Source organism: Oryctolagus cuniculus, chromosome 12 (assembly GCF_051225735.1).
Source record: "Oryctolagus cuniculus isolate XC-2025 breed Fujian yellow rabbit chromosome 12, ASM5122573v1, whole genome shotgun sequence".
NCBI classification, from domain to species: Eukaryota; Metazoa; Chordata; class Mammalia; order Lagomorpha; family Leporidae; genus Oryctolagus; species Oryctolagus cuniculus.
The window spans coordinates 71,263,383-71,287,568 of NC_142878.1; the positions used below are offsets into that span (position 1 = coordinate 71,263,383).

The following is a 24,186-nucleotide window of genomic DNA, read 5'->3' on the forward strand; positions in this document are numbered from 1 at the left end:
GTTTTCAAATTTGGCTGTATATACTCCTGGGGGAACATAAGGCCCTTTAGATTTCCTGATTGTATTCTGGACTAAACAGTTTTAAATGAATGACACACATACACATTTGTTGCTGAAACTCATCTACTAAATACTAGTTCTTTCCATCTGCCCTACTGCAATTGCCCTTTTACAAAACAGGCATACTTCTCACCCATCCTCAACCTGAAACTGGCATTCTGTTTTATGGTGCAAAAACCTCGAGGCTTGAAAGAAAAGAGCACTTCTAATTTTTGGTGCCAGAACGAAAGAATGGCTTCTGTCTATTATTGGATTACATATATTTCTAGTGAGGGTGAACTGTGGAATGATAAATGAGGTATTTTGGCCCACACTGGAATGTTCTGAATTCCGAGAGAGAATTGCAGTTATGGGAAATGATCACAGTCTTCTATTAACATTTTCACCTTTTCCATTCCTGAGTGATTGTCAAAGAATACACTGCCCCTGAGGAAAGTAGTTTAAGAGTTTTTTTTTTCCTTAGTTGTGAGCTGTGTGACCTTGGGCAAATTGTTTGCTTTGGTTTTCACATCTGTCAAAGGGGGATGCCAATAGCCTTTATTTCCACTGGCTGTTTTGATTAAGTGAGTAAATACTTCTAAAGCACTTAGAAAATCATCATATAGGTCTTCATTAAAAGGAACGAGAAATCCCTCCAAATTCCTACAGAGGTAGGAAAGAGAACTTTGCTTATAAAAGATGGATTTGCATTGTCAAAATGGAGTTGCCACTTAATTATGTAATTAACTAATCAGCATGACTGATAGGAGATGGCCCAAGTCCTTGGGCCCCTGCATCCACAAGGGAGACCCGGAAGAAACTCCTGGCTCTTGGCTTCGGATCGGCACTGCTCCGGCCGTTGCAGCCAACTGGGGAATGAGCCAGTGGATGGAAGACCTCTCTCTCTCTCTCTCTCTCTCTGCCTCTCCTTCTCTCTCTGTGTAACACTGACTTTCAAATAAATAAATAAATCGTTAAAAAAAAAAAAGACAACATGAAATAAACTACAGTTGGAACATCTCTAGGTGTTATTAATTGCACTATCCAGGATTTAATTAGTATGTTCATATCAAATTATTTTATTGTCATAATGTTCCATTAAAAGCTTACTGGCTCCAGTGCTAACCTGCTACTGTCTTCTAGATAGATTACAGCCTTTTTAATAACCTCAGATGAAAGGTGACAACAATAAACAAACACTTTCTGTATCCAGATTAACAGAAGATATAGCAGAATACTTTCTTGGTGCTAGGTATTATGTCAAATGTTTTGTATCAAACATTGAAGTAAGCACTTTAAGAGATTCATTAGTTTATGACTCTTACTAATGTAAAAGATAAAGTGCATACAACATAAGATTACATAATGGGTATCTATGGCCAAGTGGCAAATGAATGATATACTAGTGTTGTAAGAGATAAGAGAGGGCAGAGGCCACTGCTGTTTGTAAGGAAGTTTCATGAATGAAGGAAAAGGAAGTCATTACAATCATAACATTTTAGAAGGGCTCAATTTATTTCCCCTGCACTTTTGCAGGAAATTACTAGAGAAAGTACTTCAGCAAAACAAGGGAGTAAACTAAGAGGAAGATACTAAGCCATAAAAACAAGGCTCTAGTACAAGAGAGGTAAAGGGAATGAAGTGCCTGGATGACAGCTATTCAGCAGGACTTACAGCCACTAGTACAGACTAGAGAAAAAAAAAATAGAAGAGGGAGGACTGGAGGCTGGAGAAAGGTTCTAAGGGGAAATAGAACTTGCAGGTATTTGATGTATTTAGATGCTTCATTTGATGCTATGTAGGTAAATTAAGTACACCACCAACAAAAAGACAAGGAAAAACAAGGTATTAACTTGAGGGGGACAGATATAAAAAAATGAAATAATATTATTACTTGTCTTGGCAAAAATGATATTGATGGAGTCATGATGAAGTAAATATTAACTGCTGAGAACATCCTTATATGGCAGATGGGAAGGAGAAAGGGTAAGAGACTTCAATTCTCAACTATTCTAATTCAGAAAATTTATGGTATCAAAAAAATAAAAAAATAGCAGCATGCCCTGGAGCGCCTACTTATTTTGAAAAGTAAAGTGCATGATTTTGCAGTCCGTTCTGGAGATAACCAGGGACGTGTGGATCCCAGGGAAGTGGCTTTACAATGATCTAGACACTTCTGTATTCACCCCACTGTAAGGTAAACCACCGTGGCCCAGGATCTGTGTTCGAAACCCGGACACGGGACTCCCGCTCTGCGCTTCTGCTGGGTCAGGCGGAACCTCAATGCCAAGAGTTCGACGCCGCTACCCTTGCGGACAGCTCTCACCCTCCCTCCTTTACAAGCGTCCTGCGCCCTCGGAACTGCCAGGAACTCGGGCGCGCAGCCTCGCGCTCAGCCTCGGCAGCGGTCCGGGGCGCAGGGACCGCCGCGGGCACTGTGATGCGCAGTGAGCGCCCCAGGGATCAGAGCCCTGGGAGCCATGGCCACGGGCGCCGCCGCCGCCCCGGGTAAGCAGCCGAGGAGCAGGGCCCCCTGTCCCAGCCTCCGACGGCGCGAGAACACGGCGAGGGGCGAGGGCGGGAGGCGGCACCGGGACTGGAGACACCGAGGGCCGGATTCGGGGGCCCCCCGGGGGCCTGCGCCTGCTCCAGGCAACCTACGCGCCGCCTCTCTTCAGAGGCGGTTACTACTTCCGAGGTCACGAGCCCGGGACGCGTTTAGGGCGCACGGCCTGGCGCGCGTCCGCGGGCGCCGACCACCAACCAGCGCAAACCTCTGAGGAAATGACTGCCCTTGTTCGGCGTCCCGCGGCCCGCTACCGTTTCCTTCCGTCTTTGCTCAGCGCGGGGTTTACGGACGCATGGCGCGCTCGGCTGCGACCTGAGCGCGCAGGACTCTCCGGGCCTGGCCCGCCCCTCGGCCCCGCCACGCAGCGTCGGCTGCTGTCCAGCGCTACCCGCCGGAGCCGAGGCTGCAGCGGAGCCAGTAAAGCCGGGGCCGGGCTGCAAGTGCTCGCTTTCTAAGGCGTGGGGAGGCTGGGGGCCGCTGCACCGCCCCTGCCAGGGGCCAGGGAGGGCACTGCGCGCGACCAGGGAGGAAAGCCCCTGGCGTGTGCCAGTAGGGGGAGGGGGAAAACGCTGGGCCTAATTACGCACGAGAGCGAGTCCATTCCATCTCTAGGTGGGAGGGTAGGGGTCGTTGTCGGTCTCTTGCGGACGACACGGCGGAAGCCATCTCCATAGGTCTGGGGCCATGATTTGAGTTCGTGAAGTTTTAAGAGGCTCCATCGTTTCCAAACCCAAACCTGGTCAGAGAGACGGCCTCCCAGCCTAAAATTTGAACCTCTCCACCCCTCTCCGCCGGAGCTGTGGGCTCGTCCGGGAGGTGGGGCGGGGCGGGGGAGAACTGGCGGGAAGCTTTTAAAGAGATTGTGGTGGTCCCCGGGGCTGGGCTCATTCTGCGCTCTGTTGTCCCCTCCCCCATCTCTTCCCGCTTCTGCTATCGCTTGCGCCGTCACGCTGCCATGCCCTGCTCTGAAGAGGCACCGGCCATCTCGCCCAGCAAGCGGGCCCGGGCTGCGGAGGAGGGTACCATGCGGCTGCGCTTTTCCCGCCTTTCGGAGCACGCTACGGCCCCGACCCGGGGGTCTGCGCGGGCCGCGGGCTACGACCTGTACAGGTGGGTGCCGGCCCGGGAAGAAAGCTGGGAAGGGCCGCACCATGTGTCCCCGCTCTCTCTACTACCGCCTCAGAGGTGGTGCAGAGCGCGCGAAGTCGAGTCAGCTTGCATTTAACTGGAAACATTCGCCGAAAAAGTGACCAAAATAAACCGACCGACATTTCTATGTTGCAAAACGTTAATTTTTGGCTTTAGCGGGGAATCCATAGGGATTTGGCTGCAGCGTGTAGCATGGTAAATAAGGACACGTATGATGTGTCTACCCGGGTGGGTTTTTATTTGGGCACTGGTTATGCCCTTATCAGTGGAAGATGGAGATGAAAAGGGTCGGTGTTGGCCCTCAGAGCGTGGCCTGAGGCTGACACGGTGCGCATTAGAAAGGAAAGCCTAGGTGGGAGACTGGCTTCTCGTACGCTGAGAACCCCTCTCAGGAGGTGAATGAATGCTGCTGCTACCTGCCTGCAAGGCTTGCTTCTATATGCATCCACCTCAGTAAGGACCCGACTATGAGAAGCAGGGACACCAGGCACACCCTTTCATTCGTTCAGCCCCTTGGCCTGTACTAAAAGCTTTCCCTTATACTATTTTATATCCTCACGAGAATCTTGAATTAGATGAGTGTTCCTTTTTGCAGATAAAGGAGTATATGAAGATGTGAATTTATCTGCCCCAGGGCTCAAATGTCATAGAATTTTTTTTTTACCCTGAATTTAGTGGGTTTTTGTTTGTTTTTGACTGTGCTTGGTTCATAGTTGAAAAGGGATGGTGGGAGGGAGGTGGTGTTCTGTGATTAAATTCCAAGCATTTGGATTCATTTTTAGGGCATTCCAAGTAATCAGATGTGAGAATTTGTGCTCTGAGTACAGGAGAAGGGGAGAGAGGAGTGCATGATGGCAGTACCAGAGAGAGGAATGGAAAAGAGAAGTGGGATGGGTAGACTGCCATAGCCCAAAGCGGTGTAGTGTAGTCTCTTAATTTTAATGGATAAAAGTAGAGTGATAATCGTTTGACTGGATCCTTCCCAAGTGTATATCTGGGCACTGTTGTGAGTCCTATGGGAGACTGATTTAAAATACTTTAAGCATCCACCTAATGAATATAAATGACCTTCTGGATACTACAATTGTCGTGGAAATAACCTAACCCTTTAGTAAATCAGGGCTTAGCTATTTAAAGAGGAAATTTCAATATAATCTATATATTAAATATAGTAATACCTTAACAGATTTAATTAAAGTCTCCAAAGTAACTTCCACTTCTCATTGTAAAATCTCTTGAATTTTTATGAAGTAGTTGTCAAGTCTCCCAGTGGCATTTTGTTCAGGGGTGAAGACAGTTACAATGTTGACATCTCTTCTCTCCACTAAAATAAATTCACAGAGAATTATATCTAAGCTATCGTCAATTTAGTAATATGCAAAAGGAAAATTTCTGCTTTATAAACTTTTTAAAAAAAGAATTTGAAATTCATCATAGCAAGATAAAAGAAGATTGTATGAATTATTTTATGAAATATATTTAAAGCATTTCTGTGCTTGGTCACAAGGAAAGAAAATGTAAAAACAATTGTAAGTAAATACCAGTTCTTTTCTTTCGATATCTTCTTAGTGCTTATGATTATACAGTACCACCTATGGAGAAAGCCATTGTGAAAACGGACATTCAGATAGCTCTTCCTTCTGGATGCTATGGAAGAATAGGTATGTAATTTAAGGAGCAGGTAAATTTTGTCAAGTTCTCCCTTTGTGATGTGGTCTTTCATGTAAGTTTTGTTAAGTAAAAAGGGGTATTGCTTGGGTTGTATCCTAAAATTCAGAAGTACCATCTCAAGGCAGTAGAGCCATTTGAAAACTTTCGTTTACATATCATATCTGCTTCTGGCTCTCTTTTTGCCCTTTTTTTTTTTTTTTTTAAGATTTATTTATTTATTTGACAGGTAGAGTTAGAGACAGTGAGAGAGACAAAGAGAAAGGTCTTCCTTCCGCTGGTTCACTCCCCAAATGGCCGCAACGGCCAGAGCAGCGCTGATTCGAAGCCAGGAGCCAGGTGCTTCTTCCTGGTCTCCCATGTGGGTGCAGGGGCCCAAGCACTTGGGCCATCCTCCACTGTCTTCCCAGGCCACAGCAGAGAGCTGGACTGGAAGAAGAGCAACCGGGACTAGAACCCGGCACCCATATAGGATGCCGGCGCTGCAGGCGGAGGATTAACCTAGTGCGCCATGGCGCCGGCCCCGCCCTTTATTTTCTTTATGTCTTTTTATTTTACTTTATTTTATTTGAAAGGAAGACAGAGACAGAGTGCTGGTTCATTCCCTAAATGCTTGCAGTAGCTGGAAATGGGCCAGACCAAACCCGGGAGTCAGGAACTCATGCTGAGTCATGTAGGTGGCAGCAGCAGACTCAATTACTTAAGCCATCACCTGCTGCCTCCCAGGGTGCAGGTCAGCAGGAAGCTGGTCAGAAATGGAGCTGAAACTAGAACCCAAGCACTCCAATATAGATTGTGGGTGTCTTAAAACAAGAATCAGATTGCTTAGAAGCTAGATTTTGTGAAGATAGTGATGAGAGTGGCTACTATATGTTGTCAAGAAAATAGAGAAGGGTTTAGGATAATGGTAGATGACATTTTATATTATGAGGATCAAACTTCTGACCGGTTTTTTTCTTAGAGTGTATCTTTCAACTAAACCTTTTCTTCTTTTGGTATCTTTCCCTGTGATTAGGCTAAGAGAAAGTCTACAGTGTTCTAAAGGGAACGCCTCGTTGGGAGAAACTAGAAATAGAATGAAAGTCAGTAGGTTTGATTTTTCTCTGTAGCAGGTCACTTGTCACCAAAGTTCAAAACTCCTTTTTTTTTTTTTTTAAGATTTATTTATTTATTTGAAAGTCAGTTACAGAAAGAGAAGGACAGACAGACAGACAGACAGACAGACAATCTTCCTTCTGCTGGTTCACTTCCCAGATGGCAAGTGGTAGCTTTACCTGTTATACCACAACACTGGCCCTTTAAAACTTAAGATCATACTTTTAACTAACTTCAGAGTAAAAATAGAGGAATAAATAAAATAGTGAGCCTCTATGTAGAATGGTGGTAGATTACCAATCCCTGTTCTGTTAGCCATGAATGGGAGAACTGGTAATACATTAGCCCTTAAAAGGAGAATAAGACAGGTTCTCTCATCTCCTTTTTGCCATGGTTGGGGATATTTTTTGAGTGTTTTGGGGGGGAAAGTCAGGAAATGGATCAGAGTAGAAAGAGGCGGCATTTATTGACAGAGTGCCTATTTAAATTATTCTGAAATAAAATACTAGAAATTACTGTAAGGAATGATAAACCTGATGTTAGGTCAACAAGTATAAGGCATAAATGTAAGCTTTTCCCTTTATGTTTTAAGAATAAAATATACTGGAGTTGAAGTTTTGATGCTTAATTTTGGGCACTTTACTTGATTGCTATTAGGCATTTTATCTTGCTGTGGTCCATGTGTTTCATGCTGGCATGTGTTATATAGAGGTATGTTTTTTGCACCTGAATCATGAGTGAGAGTCTCAGGTTCTAGACTAAGCTCTGCTACTGTTTGATTAGGTACCCACCTACCACCCAGGCCATTCTTGTTCCTACCTATCTTATACACATTCAGGACTCCCATCCTAAAACAATAGTCCTCTTCCTCAGTCCTGTGTCCCTGCCAGCTGCAGTGCCCTTTCTTCTCCTGTTTGGCCAAACTTTGAATACCTCTCTAGGCTTCCCTACTTGCTCTCCTTTCTGTACATTGTAGTCATCCGTCTCCCAGGTCTATAACACTGCAAATCCTCAGTTGACTAAAGTTATGTGGGAGTTGGTTTTGAATGGAAACTTTGCTCGATTTTTCTAAATTAATCTTTTCAACATTGGTAATATGAGTATAGTATGATAAATATTTTTATTCAGAGCCATCTGCTAAAATTAAGATGAAAATAGTTATTAGAGGAGAGTGATCTGCTTAAATTTTGTCAATTACACTGTGCTGTCCTCCCCACTTTGAAAAGTCAGTGTCTCTTGTTTTTCAGCTCCACGTTCTGGCTTGGCTGCAAAATACTTCATAGATGTGGGAGGTAATGTATTTCCTTTTCTTACTCTGTAAATGTTTGTATTTGCTGAAAATGTACATTTTCAAATGACAGATTTTGTTTTCAAGAAAAGAAAATGAATTTTTGTTGTCTTGCCTCTAGAAATTTCTACACCTGAAGTAATGCACAATTGGACATAGTTTCAAATACTAAGAGTCTAATTTTTCAATGACCGTTATATAAAATGCATGTTATTTTACTAATAGGCTAACTGGGCACTATCTGACTGGAGTTTTGCTTTGTTTTAGTGATAATCTGTGTTCAGTCCAAAAATGATTATTCTTAGAGGAAAAGCTTTTGTATGATTATTTTGAGCAATTATATTTTACTTAAAGAGTTTAATTTTTTTAAATAAAAGTTTGTAGAAATGCAGGACTGTCTTTTTTTTTTTTTTTTAAGATTATTTGAATAAATCTTCCATCTGTTGGTTCATTCCCCATATGGCTGCAACAGCAGGAGTGGAGCCAGGCTGAAGCCAGTAGCTTCTTCCAGGCCTTCCATGTAGGTCGTAGGGACCCAAACACTTGAGCCATCTTCCGCTGCTTTTCCCAGGATTAGAAGTAGAGCGGCTAAGACTGATGCACATATGAGATGCTGGCATTGCAGGTAACAGCTTCACCTGCTACACCACAACAGCCTCAAGACTATCTTGTAAGAATTTTCTTACCCCTGTGAGAGAGGCCATCCATGTTTGCAAAATTTAAGAGAACCTTTCCTTGGAGGCAGAAGAGAAAACACTGTTTGTTTTTAAGTTTCTTGCCAAGAGAGTCCTCAGTGGCACCAGTTTCTCATTTAACAGAACCTAATTCCTGTCTCCCAAAGTTAACTTCCCCAAATGGCCCCATCATGAAGAAGCCCCAGGGCCTCTGCTAGACACTCTTGATATAGAATTTTTAACTACCCCCTCATGATAAGGACATTTTCACCCTCTTGATAGAGCTTCCTGGCTTGAGATTGCTTCTTCCATTGGTAGATACTCAACCTGATTTTCTCTGTCCTTATGGGCAGTGAGAACTTCACTTAATGTTACATCTTCCAGCACTCAGATAACTGGGTATACTAGCCTTTTACTCCAACTATTTTAACAGTTAGTTTATTGAGACTTTTAACAGATGAGCAAAGTTGATGTCTTTAAAACTGTAGTCTCCTGGCTGATGTTTTGCCTTAGTGGGTTAAGCTGCTGCCTGCGATGTTGGCTTCCCTTTTGGATACTGGTTCTTGACACATCTGCTCCACTTACAATCCAGCTCTACTAATGTGTGGCCATTTGGAGAGTCAGCCAGCAGATGGAAAATTGATATTCTTCGTGTGTGTGTGTGTGTGTGTGTGTGTGTGTCCATGTGTCCTTCTGCCTCTTTTAACTGTCAAATAAATAAATCTTTAAAAAAAAAAAAAAAGAACTGGAGTTTCTTTCCATTTAATTCTAACCCCTTGTTCTTTTCTTCTGCACTTTAATGTTGCACATTGCCATGTTCCATCTCCAGCTCTGTACTGAATTAGCTCACTGTGCCATTTCATGAGCTAAGCCCCAGTGCTAAAACCTGGCCCTCTAAGACCTTTTTAGTGTAACATTTTGGAAGGCCTTGGTGGCACTAGGTGGTGCTGTGGGGTAAGACAGGAGCCCACAGTTCTGGGACTGAGTTTTGCATAGCAAGACTTCACTTTAGCAACCCACTCTGTGATTGAGGATTCCCTCATGAGTTCAGCTCATTGATTGTCAAAAGTACATTTACTAGTGGGTATGGTCATTTGGGATGAAAATTTCTGTATGTAAAAGATTATTTGTATTTTTAAGGAAATTTCAAAGAGTCGCAAAGAGATTGAGGACTTTGGAATGCTCTGTCACTACCTACCTAGTAGGTAAACTTTTCTGAGCCTCAGTTTCCTCATCTGTACAGAGGAATTAGTGTGCCTCCCTCTGAGAGGGAAGATTAAACAATAATTTATATAAAGCATCTAACAGTGCTGGGCACATATTAGACTGTAGTTAACAATTTCTACCCTTAGGACCTCACCGATTTTTTTTTTTAACATGGAAACTTTTTTTTTTTTCCTCACAGATTTTTGCTCTTTTTGAGACAATCCTCTGGGAGAGAAAAGGCTCATGTAAAAGGAATAGAAAGTTAGTTTGCCTGGTGGTTAGTATGGTGCTATTTCATAAAATCACACTGTGGTGTGTTCTTAGATACAGAGCATCTTAAAAATGTCTCTCAGGCACAAGTTTATCATAGTTGGCAACAGGTTTTATTTCTGAAGAGAGATACTGTCAGAAAACCCAGGCTGTAAATAGGGTCAAAGGGAAAAAGTTGAGTATGCAGGATTCTGTTCAGAATTCACATCTGGTAGGTGTGGATGGTTTTCGCTAAAGGTTTCCAACAAATGACATGCCAAAGTCTTGACACAGTAAAACTCTTGCCTGAAGTCAGTTAATCACTCTGCCAGTTCCAATGCATGATTTTTCCAGTGATAACTTCAAGATACTTTCGGCTTTCTCATGAAGAGAAATATCCCTGGTGCTTATATCCATATACTAAGAAAGAATAAATCTTAGGTTTTCCTTCAAGGTTAAGTGGCAGTTGGGTAGCAAATGAGCTTGGAACTATTGAATTTTTTATACCATTGGCATTCATGCTAAAAGAGAATTTTGAAGGCTTTTTTCCCCCCATGCATTTTCATTGACTTCAAATGACTTCATTTCTTTCAGTGAGTTAAAGGCTTTTCACATTTTTGTGTCCCAAGCATAAAATCTTAGTAGATCACCCAACTCTACAGAATTCATGATACCCAACCATTTGAGTAATCCTGATAGGACTACTTTGCAGAGAACTTTATAAAATAAAGTGCTTTTGTATAGTACAAGATACCATAAAGTAAAAAAATAGAAATTTTTTCATTTCATATGAAAAAGGACAAGAAAAAAAATCCTAAAATATAGTAGAGGATATGCAAATGTACAGTAAACACACCAGGTAAAAAGTCAATGTCACTAGTTCAGAGAATGCAAACAAAATAATGAGATGCCATTTGTCATACTGGCCAGAATTTAAAAGATTACTACCATCTGGAATTGGAATTGGGAATGAGTATTCTTAAATATTGCTGTTGGAAATTTGAATGGCTGTACCTTTTTTGCAAACTACCTAGCAATAGCCTTTAAAATTGGAAATACACCCTTTCATCCAAGAAAATGCCTTTTGGGACTTATTTGACAAGAATGAAAAGGACAAGGGTATATGTACAAAGCTATATGAAAAGGACTGCTTTATTTATAGCAGAAATATGTGAAAACAAGCTGAATGATATGTTGAAGAACAGTCACAGAAAAATAATGATATTGTATTTCTGTATATTGTATTTAAAAAGAATAAGTAAGATTTGAATACGTTTATCCCAGATGATATCTATAATGTTTTACATTTTTAAAAATTAATTATTTGAGGGAGACAGCTCCCGTTTGCTGATTCAGTCTCCTAATACCTGCATCATCCAGGATGGGGCCAGGCTGAAGCTGGTAGCCAGGAACTTAATCTAGGTCTCCTATATGGGTGGCAGGGAGCCACGTACGTGAGCCATCACCTGTTGCCTCCCAGGCTGTGCATCAGCAATAAGCTGGAGTCAGAAGCAGAGCCAGAACTGAGACCCAGGCACTCCAATGTGGGATACCCATGCTCAAACCAACACCTTCACTGCTAGGCCAAATTCTCACCAATGGCATTGTAAAGTATGTCACTGTAATATTGGCTGCCTCAGGGTGGCTAAGGAAGTATTAATAGCTTTTACTCTATGTGTATAATTTATATTGCTTGGGTGGTTAAAATTTTTCTAATAGAGATAAAAGAGTTCAGAAGCTAGTCAATTCACATTGTCTTTCTCAAACTCATTTGAGATAGGTAAGTTACTAATTCCATTGCCTTCTGCAGACATTTGTTCTAATATGGAACCAAATGCTATATGAGGGGTCTTTTTGGCTAATCTAAATCATTCCTGCAGTCAAAACTTTAAATAGTATGGAAAACAACTGGTCCCGTCTTTATTATTTGCATAATATAGGGCTAAATTAATGGTAAAGTGGCAGTGGGAAAAGAAAGATTCTTGGAGTTGGTTGAAATTTTGTTGCTGTACAACTAAAAGAATAGACTCCTTCCTGCAGTGCATCCAGTGAGATGAACTGCCTTTGCTGCAAACTACCTAGCAATAGCCTTTAAAATTGGAAATACACCCTTTCATCCAAGCCCACTTTTAGACTTACCCTTTCTCCTCACTGTTAAAATTTATGTATCTTTAATTTAAACTTATAAAAGTGTTGCATCAGGAACCTTTTAAGAAGTACTTTTTAAAATTTATTATTGAGGGGCCAGCACTGTATCACAGTGGGTTAACGCCCTGGCCTGAAGCGCCAACATCCCAGATGGGCACCAGTTTGATACCCGGTTGCTCCACTTCCAATCCAGCTTTCTACTATGGCCTGGGAAAGCAGTGGAAAATGGTCCAAGTCCTTAGGGCCCCTGCACCTTAAGGGGGTGGGAGACCCAGAGGAAGCTCCTGGCTCCTGGCTTTAGGTTGGCGCAGCTCCGACCATGTGACCAACTGGGAAGTGAACCGTCGGGTGGAAGACCTCTCTCTCTCTCTCTCTCTCTCTCTCTCTCTCTGCGCCTCTCTGCCTCTCTGCCTCTCTGCCTCTGCCTCTGCCTCTGCCTCTCTTCTCTCTGTGTAACTCTTTCAAATACATAAATAAATCTTTTTTTAAAAAAAGATTTATTATGGGGCCATTGCTGTGGCATAGTGGGCAAAGTTACCACCTGCAGTGCCAGCATCCCATTTGGGTGCCAGTTCAAGTCCTGGCTGCTCCACTTCTGATCCAGTTCTCTGTTATGGCCTGGGAAAGCAGTGGAAGATAGCCCAAGTGCTTGGGCCTCTGCACCCACGTAGGAAACCTGTAGGAAGCTCTAGGTTCCTGGCTTTGGGTCAGCCCAGTTCCGGGTGTTGTGGCCATTTGAGGAGTGAACCAGCGGATGGAAGACCTTTCTCTCCCTGTGCCTCTGCCTCTCTGAAACTCTGCCTTTCAAATAAATAAATCTTAAAAAAAAAAAAAAAAAGTGGTCTGTCTGCCACTGCTTTCCCATGCCATAGCACAGAGCTGGATTGGAAGTGGAGTAGCCAGGGCTTGAACCTGAGCCCATATGGGATGCCAGCACTACTGTAGTTAGCAGCTTTACCCACTATGCCACAGTGCCAGCCCCTTAAGAAGTACTTAAATTCAATTTTATTTACTCTTTTATTTACTCCTGGTAGTTCATTCAGAAAGCACAGAGGCTCTTTTAATAACTAATGTAATGTGCTGGAAGAACTAAAATACTGGTTTTTCTGAGTGTTTTTCCCCTAGCTAGAACAAGAGTTTGCTTTTCCCCCCAGAAAAGAATAAAAATGAAACGATATACTTAGAATTACCCTTGCTCTAAAAAAATTATATTCAGTTAAAATAATTAGGAGTATGGCCAACCAGCATTAGTATGCATTGAGCTAAATTCCTGAAATTTTTTTTACTTTTTCTTGTTTCATAAAGGTATTTTTTTAGAGAGCTAGAGCCCCCATCTACTGATTCATTCCCCTAATGCTTGCAATTGCTGGGACTTGACCAGAACAAAGCTGGGAACACAATGTAGTTGTCTTCCAAATGTGTGACAGAAACCCAACTGCTGAGCTTCATTCTTGCCCCCTAGGGTCTGCACTAGCGGGAAGCTAGAGTCAGGAAGTCAGGATGTTGGGGCTGGACACTGAACCTAGGCTCTGATGTGGGGTATGGGTATCTTAACCACAAGGCCAAATGCCCACCTTCTAAGGGTATTTTGAGAGGGTAGGGTATTATTATAAATAAGATGTGACATGGAGCTATAGTCAAGTAGGTTCAGATGAATCCTGTCCAGCCTTGCACAGACTTAGAGCAAAGAATTACTATGCATAACAAGAATTGGCAGGCAGGATGGTGAAGCAACTGCTAATAAATAGAAGACTTTTTTGGAGTGGCAAAATTGTTCTAAAATTGATTGTGATAACTTTTTCACAACTTTAAACACTTTATAAACCACTGAATTGTACATTATAAATGGATGAGTTACATGATATGTGCATTAGACCTCAATGTAAAAAAGGGAAATAAGAAGGCCTGGTACACCTATATCATCCATACCAGTGTTTATGGAAACATTTTAATTCTTGGACCAAAGGTAAATAAATGCCAGCAAGTCTGGTCAGTGTAGCTCTTAGGACCATGGCAGGAATCTGGCTTAATTCTCCCCTGCAAGGATCTACTCCAGTGTTATAATCTACACGGGTATTAATTATACATTTGAATGTGTTCTCATTCCTAAACTTATGTGCTAATGTTTTCTGAGTGATTATGCTTTAAGAATGAATGGTGATTCCATTTAAAAGGAGAGAAAGAATATGAACAAAAATGGGATGTTTGATATTTGCAAGACTACTGTTTATGTCAGCACTGCAGATCTTGAGGCTTTTTGACATTTTTATTTACGACTCAGTCATATTTCAATCTGAATATTAGCAGAAAGCTTCTACCAGGAAAAACCTTTAAAACTCAAATCATAATTTTATCCTGGTCTTTGTGGCAAATGTGCTATAGGTAGACAATAGGTTGGAGATGGTAATTGCTGCTTTCAGATTAATGTAGGAAATGTTCACCATTTGATAAGGGTGATAGGTTGGAAAATTAGGGCCTATTTTCCAAATTCATTTTTACATTTTAGTAATGTCATTTCTTAGTTCAGGGTTTTACATAACACAGCATTCACTTATTCAGATGTAGTGACAAAAATCTTAGAAGTATGTAAAAATGATTTTGAGATAATCTTATCAGGATATTTTTCTTTCCTTCAGCTGGTGTTATAGATGAAGATTATAGAGGAAATGTTGGTGTTGTATTGTTTAATTTTGGCAAAGAAAAGTTTGAAGGTATGTTAAATACATTAATATTAATTGAATTTTCTGAGTTTCTATAAATAACACAGTCTTCTAATTCTCATTGAATAAGGCAGGATATAGAAAATGAATCAATAAAATATCAGTAATAAATGTTTTGTTTTTCTTTGAAGTCAAAAAGGGTGACAGAATTGCACAGCTCATTTGTGAACGGATTTTTTATCCAGAAATAGAAGAAGTTCAAGTAAGTATCAGAAAAGCTGAATAGAATGAATGATATAAGAAAAAAAATAGAATTTTGAGAATTTAATATGCTCTTTATAACTAAGTAGTATGTATGACCAGTCCTATTTTAAACAAAATTAAAATCTTGGTTTTAAAATTTCTTGTAATATTTTTAGGTAGCTATTGTGTAGCATTGCTTTGGGTAATAAATTATTTAAATACACTGTGATATTGATAGAATAAGAATGAAAGTCTTCCATAGGAGATGGAGAGAAGAACTAAAAGAAGCTCTGAAATTAGCTGTGTGGCTTATCACCTTTCTATCTTTCAGGTTTTGGATGACACTGAAAGAGGTGCAGGAGGTTTTGGTTCTACTGGGAAGAATTGAAATTTATACCAAGAATGGAAAATGAAAAACATACTTTTTTCTTAAAAAATAAAATTTCTGTTTAACATGTTTTGGCAGTTTGCATTTCTGTAAACTTAATGGCTTTAACTTCTAAAACTCCTTCCTTGTGATCAAGGAAAAGTACCTCTGATACAGAGTCACTCTCCTATGTTTTTCTGCAATTGATGGTTATATATAAATGTGCTTTGTGGTGACCTAATGTGAACAGTATCTTTTAAAAATAAAATGTATATCAGTTTCAGATAATAAGAACTTGTATTGTTTAATTTAATAGATGATATCACTTCAGCAATATTTGTTATAAATCATTGATAATGCTTTTTATTCAATTTGCTTGAGTTTTTTCATAGATAGAAATTATTGCATAAATTGAAAGAAATAAAAGAAGTTAAAGTTATTTCTTGTTCTTCCTTTCTCTTCATTGATCCAAAACACTTGTTTTTAGTCTTAAGAATCTTAGGGAAGGTGACAAGAAATTCTTCAGTTTATCTTTTTATTTGTTAATCTTTTGATATACGCTGAGTTGATAAAGTAATGGTGCGTTTGTGAAAGTTTAACTTGAAAATTTCCAGTTGAATTGTTCCTCTGAATTTTACCCCATCAGGCTAATTGCACTAGCTGTAGTTCTACAATTTCCCCTCACTCAAGAAGCAAAAATAATCTGTGTCCAGGAAATACACAATTTAACAGGGATGAAATAAATGTAATAATATGTAATTCTATCAAAGTACACAGCTGAGTGGATATGTACAGGCAGCATTTCATTTCATATGTGGAAGTGATTCTGTGGATTAGCTTGATTAACATCTATTGCAACTTTCTGCTGGTGTGGTTTCCTATTATATTTTCCAGACTCCTTTGTACCAGTTTCAGGTGTCGCTGAGGGTTTGTTGCTCACATGTACTGAGACTCGCCAGGCATCATTTGAGGGTGCCTGCAGGTTAGTTGTGTCTGGAGCTGGCAGCTCTTGGTTAGCCGGCCAGTTCCTGGAAGCACAGGATACAGTTAGTTTCTTCTGTCCTCAAGGTCATTTAATATCCTGCAATGTAATTGTCCCAATCTTGGTGAGTTGCAAAACAACTCAATGAGACATAATCAGATTTCAAAAAATGAAAAAGGATGAGAGGTGTCAAAACGGCAAGTATTGTGAAAATTATGTGGAATACATATTTATCCTGGCATGTGTGTACTGGGTCATGGTAGAGATTCTTTCTGTAGTACTCAATAAAACTTAGATAAATCCTTTTCTGCTAAACTAGCCAGTAGATTCTATTCTGTGCAGCTGAACCTTGACCAATACATAGAAGCAAACAAAACAAATAGAATTAGGTGGCTATCAAGATATAGGGTCTTAATTTTACAGTGAGGATGTTAGTTATCACTTATAGAAGATCTACGTTAAGTACTTTATAACAGTTCATTTCTTTCTCATACCGTATCTGTGGGAATGCATAAAACATTCATTTTACAGATGACAACAATAGATTCAATTAGTAACTTGGATAATATTTAGCTAATAGTGACCACTGCCTTAGTCCCTCTTGTGCTAATGTAACAGTATCTGAGCTTGGGTAATTTGTGAAGAGCAGAAATTTATTTTCATAGTTTTGGAGGATGAGAACTTTACATCAGGACTCCAGCAGGTTTGTCTCTGATTCATGATAAACACCTCATTACTATGTCTTCATGTTGTAGAAGACAGTCCACTCACACAAGCATCATTAGGGCATTAGTTCATTTATGAGGCCAGAGCTTTCATCGTTTGTCTCTCATTAGGCCCCTCTTTGCAATATGGTTGTGGTGAGTTTCCAACATATGAATTAAGAGGACGTGGCAACTGCTGTTCAGACCCTAGCAACCACTGAAAACTCAGTACCTTAGAGCTTCAGGCTTGTTTTTTGCAGCATTTTTAGTCTCTTCCAAGTGATAGAGGCAGACCATATAGAATAGAAGAGATGGTTTAACGGAAGTCCTACTCTACTTTGTATATATCTAGAATTTCTTGGGGCTGATGCCATGGCTCACTTGGTTAATCCTTCACCTGTGGCGCTGGCATCCTATATGGGCACCAGGTTCTAGTCCCGGTTGGTCCTCTTCAGTCCAGCCCTTTGCTGTGGCCTTGGGAGGGCAGTGGAGGATGTACCCGCATGGGAGACCAGGAAGAAGCTCCTGGCTTCGGATTGGCGCAGTGCCAGCCGTGGTGGCCGCTGGGGGAGTCAACCAATGGAAGGAAGACCTTTCTCTCTCACTGTCTATAACTCTGCCTGTCAAATAACAAAAAAAATTTCTTTCCAACTGGTCACTTTGCTTAAAGGGAGATGCTCATGTATGAAGTTGCTCTGGGAGTTAGACACTTGGAACCATATATGGTTGGGGAGGGTGTAGATTAAAGACCTCGGGTTTTTGTTTAGAGATGTATTAGGGAAGGGAGGGTTGTGACTGTGGTGTGGTGGGGTCCCCCACCCTACCTGGAGAAGGTCCCCTTTGGTGAGGTAATATTCTTAGATTTTTAAAGACTCAGAAAAGGAATTGGCCGGCGCTGCGGCTCACTAGGCTAATCCTCCGCCTTGCGGCGCCGGCACACCGGGTTCTAGTCCCGGTCGGGGCTCCGGAATCTGTCCTGGTTGCCCCTCTTCCAGGCCAGCTCTCTGCTGTGGCCCGGGAGTGCAGTGGAGGATGGCCCAAGTGCTTGGGCCCTGCACCCCATGGGAGACCAGGATAAGTACCTGGCTCCTGCCATCGGATCAGCGCAGTGCGCCGGCTGTAGCGCGCTGGCCACTGCGGCCATTGGAGGGTGAACCAATGGCAAAGGAAGACCTTTCTCTCTGTCTCTCTCTCTCTCTCACTGTCCACTCTGCCTGTCAAAAAAAAAAAAAAAAAAAAAAAAAGAAAAGGAATTAGCCTTACTGACATAAGGGGTTGGAACTAAAACATGGAATTTAATCTATAGGAAGATGGTAACATAAGGGCAGACTTAGAACTTTCCTAAAATTCATAAAATGAAATAAAAGCAAAGTTTAATAAAAGCTTTATGGGAGAATCTGAGAGGAGTCTTTGGGTTGGAAACTGATCTGTTTGTCAGTTTTGAATATTGTATTTTTACTTTATGAAATAAAGAACTTGGGAAAGTGTGTAAGACATAAGTACCATATAGTGAGTAACTACAAAATAGGAACATCTAAATAACCATTACCAAAGTGACCCAGCTGAATACTGCCAGCTGCCGGGAGTGCATCCCTCCTGTCACACCCCACTGCCAGAGGCATCCATTCTTTTGACATTTAAAGCAATCATTACCTTTTCTGTAGTTTGCTGACTATGTAAGCTTATGTTTTGTTTTGTCTGGTTTTGAATGTTACAGAAGTGGACTCATGGATTCTGAGGTCCTGTTTCTTTTTCTCAAGACAGATTTTACCCATATTTCATGTGTCTATAGTACATTTTATTATCGTGTTTCTTTATATTAATGCCCCACAACCTTGTGTGCCTGGTATAAACCCAACTTGGTCATGGCATATGAGCGGTTTCCTAAGTTAATGGAAAATAATTCCATTGATCCACAAACTTTTTTTTCCCCCAGAAACTTTTTATTTAAGAAATACAAACTTCATACATTTCATAATTACAACACTAGGGACATGGTGATTCTTCCCACTGTAACCGCTCTCTCACCCACACTCTCATCCCTCTTCCTCCTTTCTCTCCTATTCCCATTATTATTTTTTACTAAGCTCTATTTTTAATTAACTTTATACTCATATGGTTCACTCTATGTTAAGTAGAGTTCAACAAATAATAGGGGGAAAAAATCTTCCTCAACAGTTGAGACAAGGGCTGTTCAATGTCATGCATCTTGAAGTGTTAATTTCACTTCTATAGATTACCTTTAGTTATCAGATCAGGACTAAGCATGGTATTTTCCAGTTTCATCCATTTTGTTGCAAGTATTGGGTTATAGATTTAGGCCTTTAATACATTTTGAGTGGATTTTTTTGTAAGGTGTAAGGTAGGGGTCTTCTTATTTCTGCATGTGGAGATCCAGTTTTCCCAGCACCATTTGTTGAAGAGATTCTCCTTGCTCCAGCGATTGATTTTAGCTCCTTTATCAAAGATAAGTTGGCTTTAGATGCGTGATTGATTTCTGCATTTTTATTCTGTCCCATTGGTCTATCCATCTGGTTTTGTACCAGTACCAGGCTGTTTTGATTATAACTTCCCTGTAGTATGTCTTGAAATCTGGTATTGTGATGCCTCCTGCTTTGTTTTTGTTGCATAAGATTGCTTTAGCTATTGGGGTCTCCTGTATTTCCGTATGAATTTCAGCATCATTTTTTCTATATCTGCAAAGGTTGTCCTTGATATTTTGATTGGTATCACACTGAATCTGTAAGTTGCTTTTGGTAGTATGGTTATTTAGATTATATTGCTTCTTCCAATCCATGAACATGCAAGATTTTTCCATTTTTATGTCATTTTTTTAATGTTTTGTAGTTCTCTTTGTAGAGATATTTATTATCCTTGGTTAAATTTAGTCCAAGATATTTGATTATTGAGAATGGGATTGATCTTAGAAGTTCTTTCTCAGTTGTGGCATTGTCTTCCACAAACTTTTTGATGTACCCTCAGCATCTTTATTGCTGAATTTGGTTTGATAATATTTTTTCCAACTATATTCATAGAGAAAGGCCTGTTTTTCTCATAGCAAAGTTATGCTACTTTCATGAAGTCAGTTGAGTCTTCATTCTTCCTCCTTCATCCTCCACTCTCCTCTCTTCTCTACTTCCCTCTTCCTTCCAAGCCTTCCACAGTCTCTGGCTTCCCGTATAGCAACAAGACGATTATCTACCTTTCCTCCTGCTGGTGAATTTTAAAAATATATCTTTGGTTTCAGGCAGTTGCCCTACTGGAGTATAGGTTACTTATCTTTTGGGGGTTCATTGAGTCTCCTCACTTCTGTATTGATCTTTTTCCTTAGTTCTGCAAAATTAACTTTTTTTCCCTCTCACATGTTTCAGTGTAAGATTATAAAATGTCTGCTCAAATTACAGTTATATTGGCTTATTCTCAATTCAAGCATGTTAAAAAAAAAAAATGTGACTTGGGGTGGGTGTTGCGTTTTAGCAGGTTCAGCCACTGCTTTGGGTGCTCACACATTCCATATCCGAGTGCAGGTTTGAATGCCAGCTTATCTGCTTCAATATGGGTTCCTGCCACCCACATGGGAGACCTGGCTTCAGCCTGGCCCGACCCTAACTTGCATGCATTTGGGAAGTAGACCAGTGGATGGTAGATTTTCTCTCTCTCCCTCCCCCTCTCCCTCTCTTTCTCTCTCCCCCTTTCAAATAAATAAAAGAAAAAAAAAAGACATGTTTTAAAGCTTTAGGTTCACAGAAAAATTGAGAGGAAGGTACAGATCTCCCTCATTTGTATGTCCCCTGGTCTGACACATGGATAGCCTCTCATTATTAATATTTTCCACCAGAGTGGTACATTTGTTACCACTGATGAACTTACATTGACAACATCATTATCACCCAAAGTCCATACTTTATTTTAGGGTTCAGTTTTGGTGTTGCACATTAAAAGGTATGTTGAAATGTATCCATCATAGAGAATATTTTCATTGACCCAAAAATCTTCTGGCCTTTTTCTATTGGTCTCTTCATTCCCTCTCACCCAACCCTTTGCAATCACTGATAATTTTTTAAAAATTATCTAGTTATTTGAGAGAAAGAAAACTGATAGATAGAGCTGCTATTCACTGGTTTCTCTCCCCGAATGCATGCAGTAGCCATGGGGGCCAAGGCAAGGAGCCAGGAACTCAGTTCAGTTCTCCTATAGGGCTATCAGGAACCCAATTACTTGAATCATCATGGCTCCTTCCTAGGATCTGCAGGAAGCTGTAGTCAGCAGCCGAAAGCAAATATCCAATCCAGGCACTCTGATACGGATGTAAGGTGTCTTAATTGCTAGGCCAAATGCCTGCCCCCCTGTTTTTGTTTTTGTTTTTTTAATATCTCTATAACTGCTTTCCCAGAATTATGTAGTTGAGACCACATAGTTTGTGGCCTTTTCATATTGGCTCTTTTTACTTAGTAGTGTACATGTAAGTCTTTTCTTGGCTTCATAGCTCTGTTTGTTTTTTTTTAAGCACTGAATAATATTCCATTATCTGGATGTACCACATTTTATCCATGCATCAGCTGAAAGGCATCTTGATTGATTATGTATTTTGACAGTCAAGAACAAAGTTTCTTTAAACATCCCTACTCAATTTTTAGTATGCACGTGTTTTCAACTCCTAAGGATAAGTACTAAGTAGTATGTTTTCTGGATTATATAGTAGGAGCATATTTAGTTTTGTAAGAAACTGCCTATATGTCTCCCAAAATAGGTGAAACACTATTTGTTGAAAAGACTGTGTTTGCTCCATTTTATTGCCTTTGCCCCTTTGTTAAAGATCTTTGACCATATGTGAGTTTATTTCTAGGCCTTCTATTGCATTGATTCGTTTGTCCTTTCAGCAATACTGCACTGTCTTGGTTACTATAGTTTTATTGTAATTCTTGAAATCTGCTAGTGTCAGTCCTGCAACTTTGTTCTTCTCTTTCAATATTATATTGGTTATTCTGGGTCTTTTGCTTTTCTACATAAACTTCAGAATTGGTTTGTTGATATCGACAGAATAACTTGCTGGGATTTAATTGGGTTTACATTAAATATATGTATCAATTTGGGAAGAACTGATGTCTTTACAATATTGAGTATTTCTATCCATGAACATGGGATGACTATATATATATATATATTTAAAGATTTATTTATTTATTTGAAGGCAGAGTTACAGAGAGGCAGAAGCAGAGAGAGAGAGAGAGAAAGTTGTTTTTTTTTTTTTTTTTTTTTTTTGACAGGCAGAGTGGACAGTGAGAGAGAGAGACAGAGAAAAAGGTCTTCCTTTGCCGTTGGTTCACCCTCCAATGGCTGCCACAGCCAGTGCACCGCGCTGATCCGATGGCAGGAGCCAGGTACTTATCCTGGTCTCCCATGGGGTGCAGGGCCCAAGGACTTGGGCTATCCTCCACTGCACTCCTGGGCCACAGCAGAGAGCTGGCCTGGAAGAGGGCAACCGGGACAGAATCCAGCGCCCCAACTGGGACTAGAACCCGGTGTGCCGGCGCCGCACGGCAGAGGATTAGCCTACTGAGCCACGGCGCCGGCCAAGAAGTCTTCCATCTGCTGGTTCACTCCCCAGATGGCTGCAATAGCCAGAGCTGTGCTAATCCAAAGCCAGGAGCCAGAAGCTTCCTCCAGGTCTCCCATGTAGGTGCAGGGGCCCAAGGACCTGGGCCATCTTCTACTGCTTTTCCAGGCCATAGCAGAGAGCTGGATCGGAAGTGGAGCAGCTGGGACTCAAACCGGCGCCCATATGGGATGCTGGCACTGCAGGCGGTGGCCTTACCTGCTATGCCACAACGCCAGCCCCAACTATATATTTTTTTATTAATATTTGATTCACATCACAAATCATTGCTTTTTACTATATTCACAGAGTTGTGCAACCATCACCACTACCTATTTCTAGAACATTTTCATTACCCCAAAAAAGAAACCTCATATCCATTAATAGTCATACCTCAGGGCCGGTGCTGTGGCATAGCAGGTAAAGCTGCCCCCTGCAGTGCCAGCATCCTATAGGGTCACTTGTTCGAGTCCTGGCTGTTCCACTTCTGATCTAGCTGTCTGCGGTGGCCTGGGAAATCAGTGGAAGATAGCCCAAGTCCTTGGGATCCTGCACCTGCGTGGGAGACCCAGAAGAAGCTCCTGGCTCCTGGCTTTGGATTGGTGCAGCTCTGATTGTTGCAGCCATCTGGGGAGTGAACCAGCGGATGAAAGACCTCTCTCTTTCTCTCTCTGCCCTTGCCTCTCTGTAACTCTGCCTTTCAAGTACCTAAATAAATCTTTAAAAAAAAAAATGTCATACCTATTACACCCTCCCCAGCCAGTGAGAACCACTAATATATTTTTCATCTCTGATTTTGTCTATTCTAGACATTGAATACTCAGTGTTATATGGTCTTTTGTGGCTGACGTCTTTCATTTAACATCATATTTTCAAGGCTCATCTGTGTTTCAGTATGTATTATTTCTTCATTTTTATTGCAGAATAATCCATTGTATGTATATAATAGTTTATCAGTTCATCAAATTATGGGCTTTACCTTTTAAGAAATATTTATTTGAAAGAATTATAGAGAGAGAGGGAGAGACAGAGATATTTTTCATCTGCTGGCTCACTCCCCAGATGGTTCCAATGGCTGGGTCAGGCTGAAGCCAGGAGCTTCATTCAGGCTTCCCACATGGGTGGCAGGGTACTTGGGCCATCCCCCACTACTTTCCCAGGTGCATTAATGGGTAGCTGGATTGGAAGTGGAGCAGCCAGGACTTGAACTGGGTTCATATGGGATGCCAGCATGGCAGACTGCAGCTTAACCTGCTGCCCCTAATGCTGGCCCCAAATTATGGATTTTAGATAGTTTCAACTTTTTAACTATAGTGAACAATGCTGCTATGGACATTCATATATGGATTGATGAGTGAGCATGTTTTTTTTTTTTTTTTAATTCTCTTGGGAATTGCTGAGCCATGTGATAGCTGTATATTTAAGTTTTTAGAAGAATTGATGACCTGTTTTCCAAAGCAGTTGCACCATTTTACATTCCCACTGACAGTGTATAAGGGTTCTGGTTTCTCTACATGCTTGCCAATACTTGTTATTGTCTTTTTTTATT

General features: G+C 41.0%; 1 protein-coding gene across 2 annotated transcripts; it reads left to right on the forward strand.

Moving 5' to 3' along the window:
* Positions 1–2,402: 2,402 nt before the first annotated feature.
* DUT (deoxyuridine triphosphatase) lies at positions 2,403–15,794 on the forward strand. Of its 2 annotated transcripts, none has more exons than XM_008269058.5 (7): positions 2,403–2,547; positions 3,580–3,718; positions 5,327–5,418; positions 7,768–7,812; positions 14,722–14,796; positions 14,937–15,007; positions 15,320–15,794. In XM_008269058.5, the coding sequence occupies exons 1-7, from the start codon at positions 2,520–2,522 to the stop codon at positions 15,374–15,376; spliced, it is 507 nt and encodes a 168-aa protein (XP_008267280.1). In that variant the 5' UTR covers positions 2,403–2,519; the 3' UTR covers positions 15,377–15,794. The 2 variants fall into 2 exon arrangements, with proteins under 2 accessions (XP_008267280.1, XP_002717881.2); XM_002717835.6 differs by lacking the exon at positions 2,403–2,547 and adding an exon at positions 2,737–3,025.
* Positions 15,795–24,186: the final 8,392 nt, after the last annotated feature.

What these genes read in the sequence shown, in the direction of transcription:
- DUT (XM_002717835.6), top strand. Translation starts at nt 2,824, where the DNA reads ATGACTGCCCTTGTTCGGCGTCCCGCGGCCCGCTACCGTTTCCTTCCG. An exon ending in TGGCAAAGAAAAGTTTGAAG is followed by an intron (nt 14,797 to 14,936) that starts GTATGTTAAATA and finishes TTTTCTTTGAAG; the next exon opens with TCAAAAAGGGTGACAGAATT. An exon ending in CAGAAATAGAAGAAGTTCAA is followed by an intron (nt 15,008 to 15,319) that starts GTAAGTATCAGA and finishes TCTATCTTTCAG; the next exon opens with GTTTTGGATGACACTGAAAG.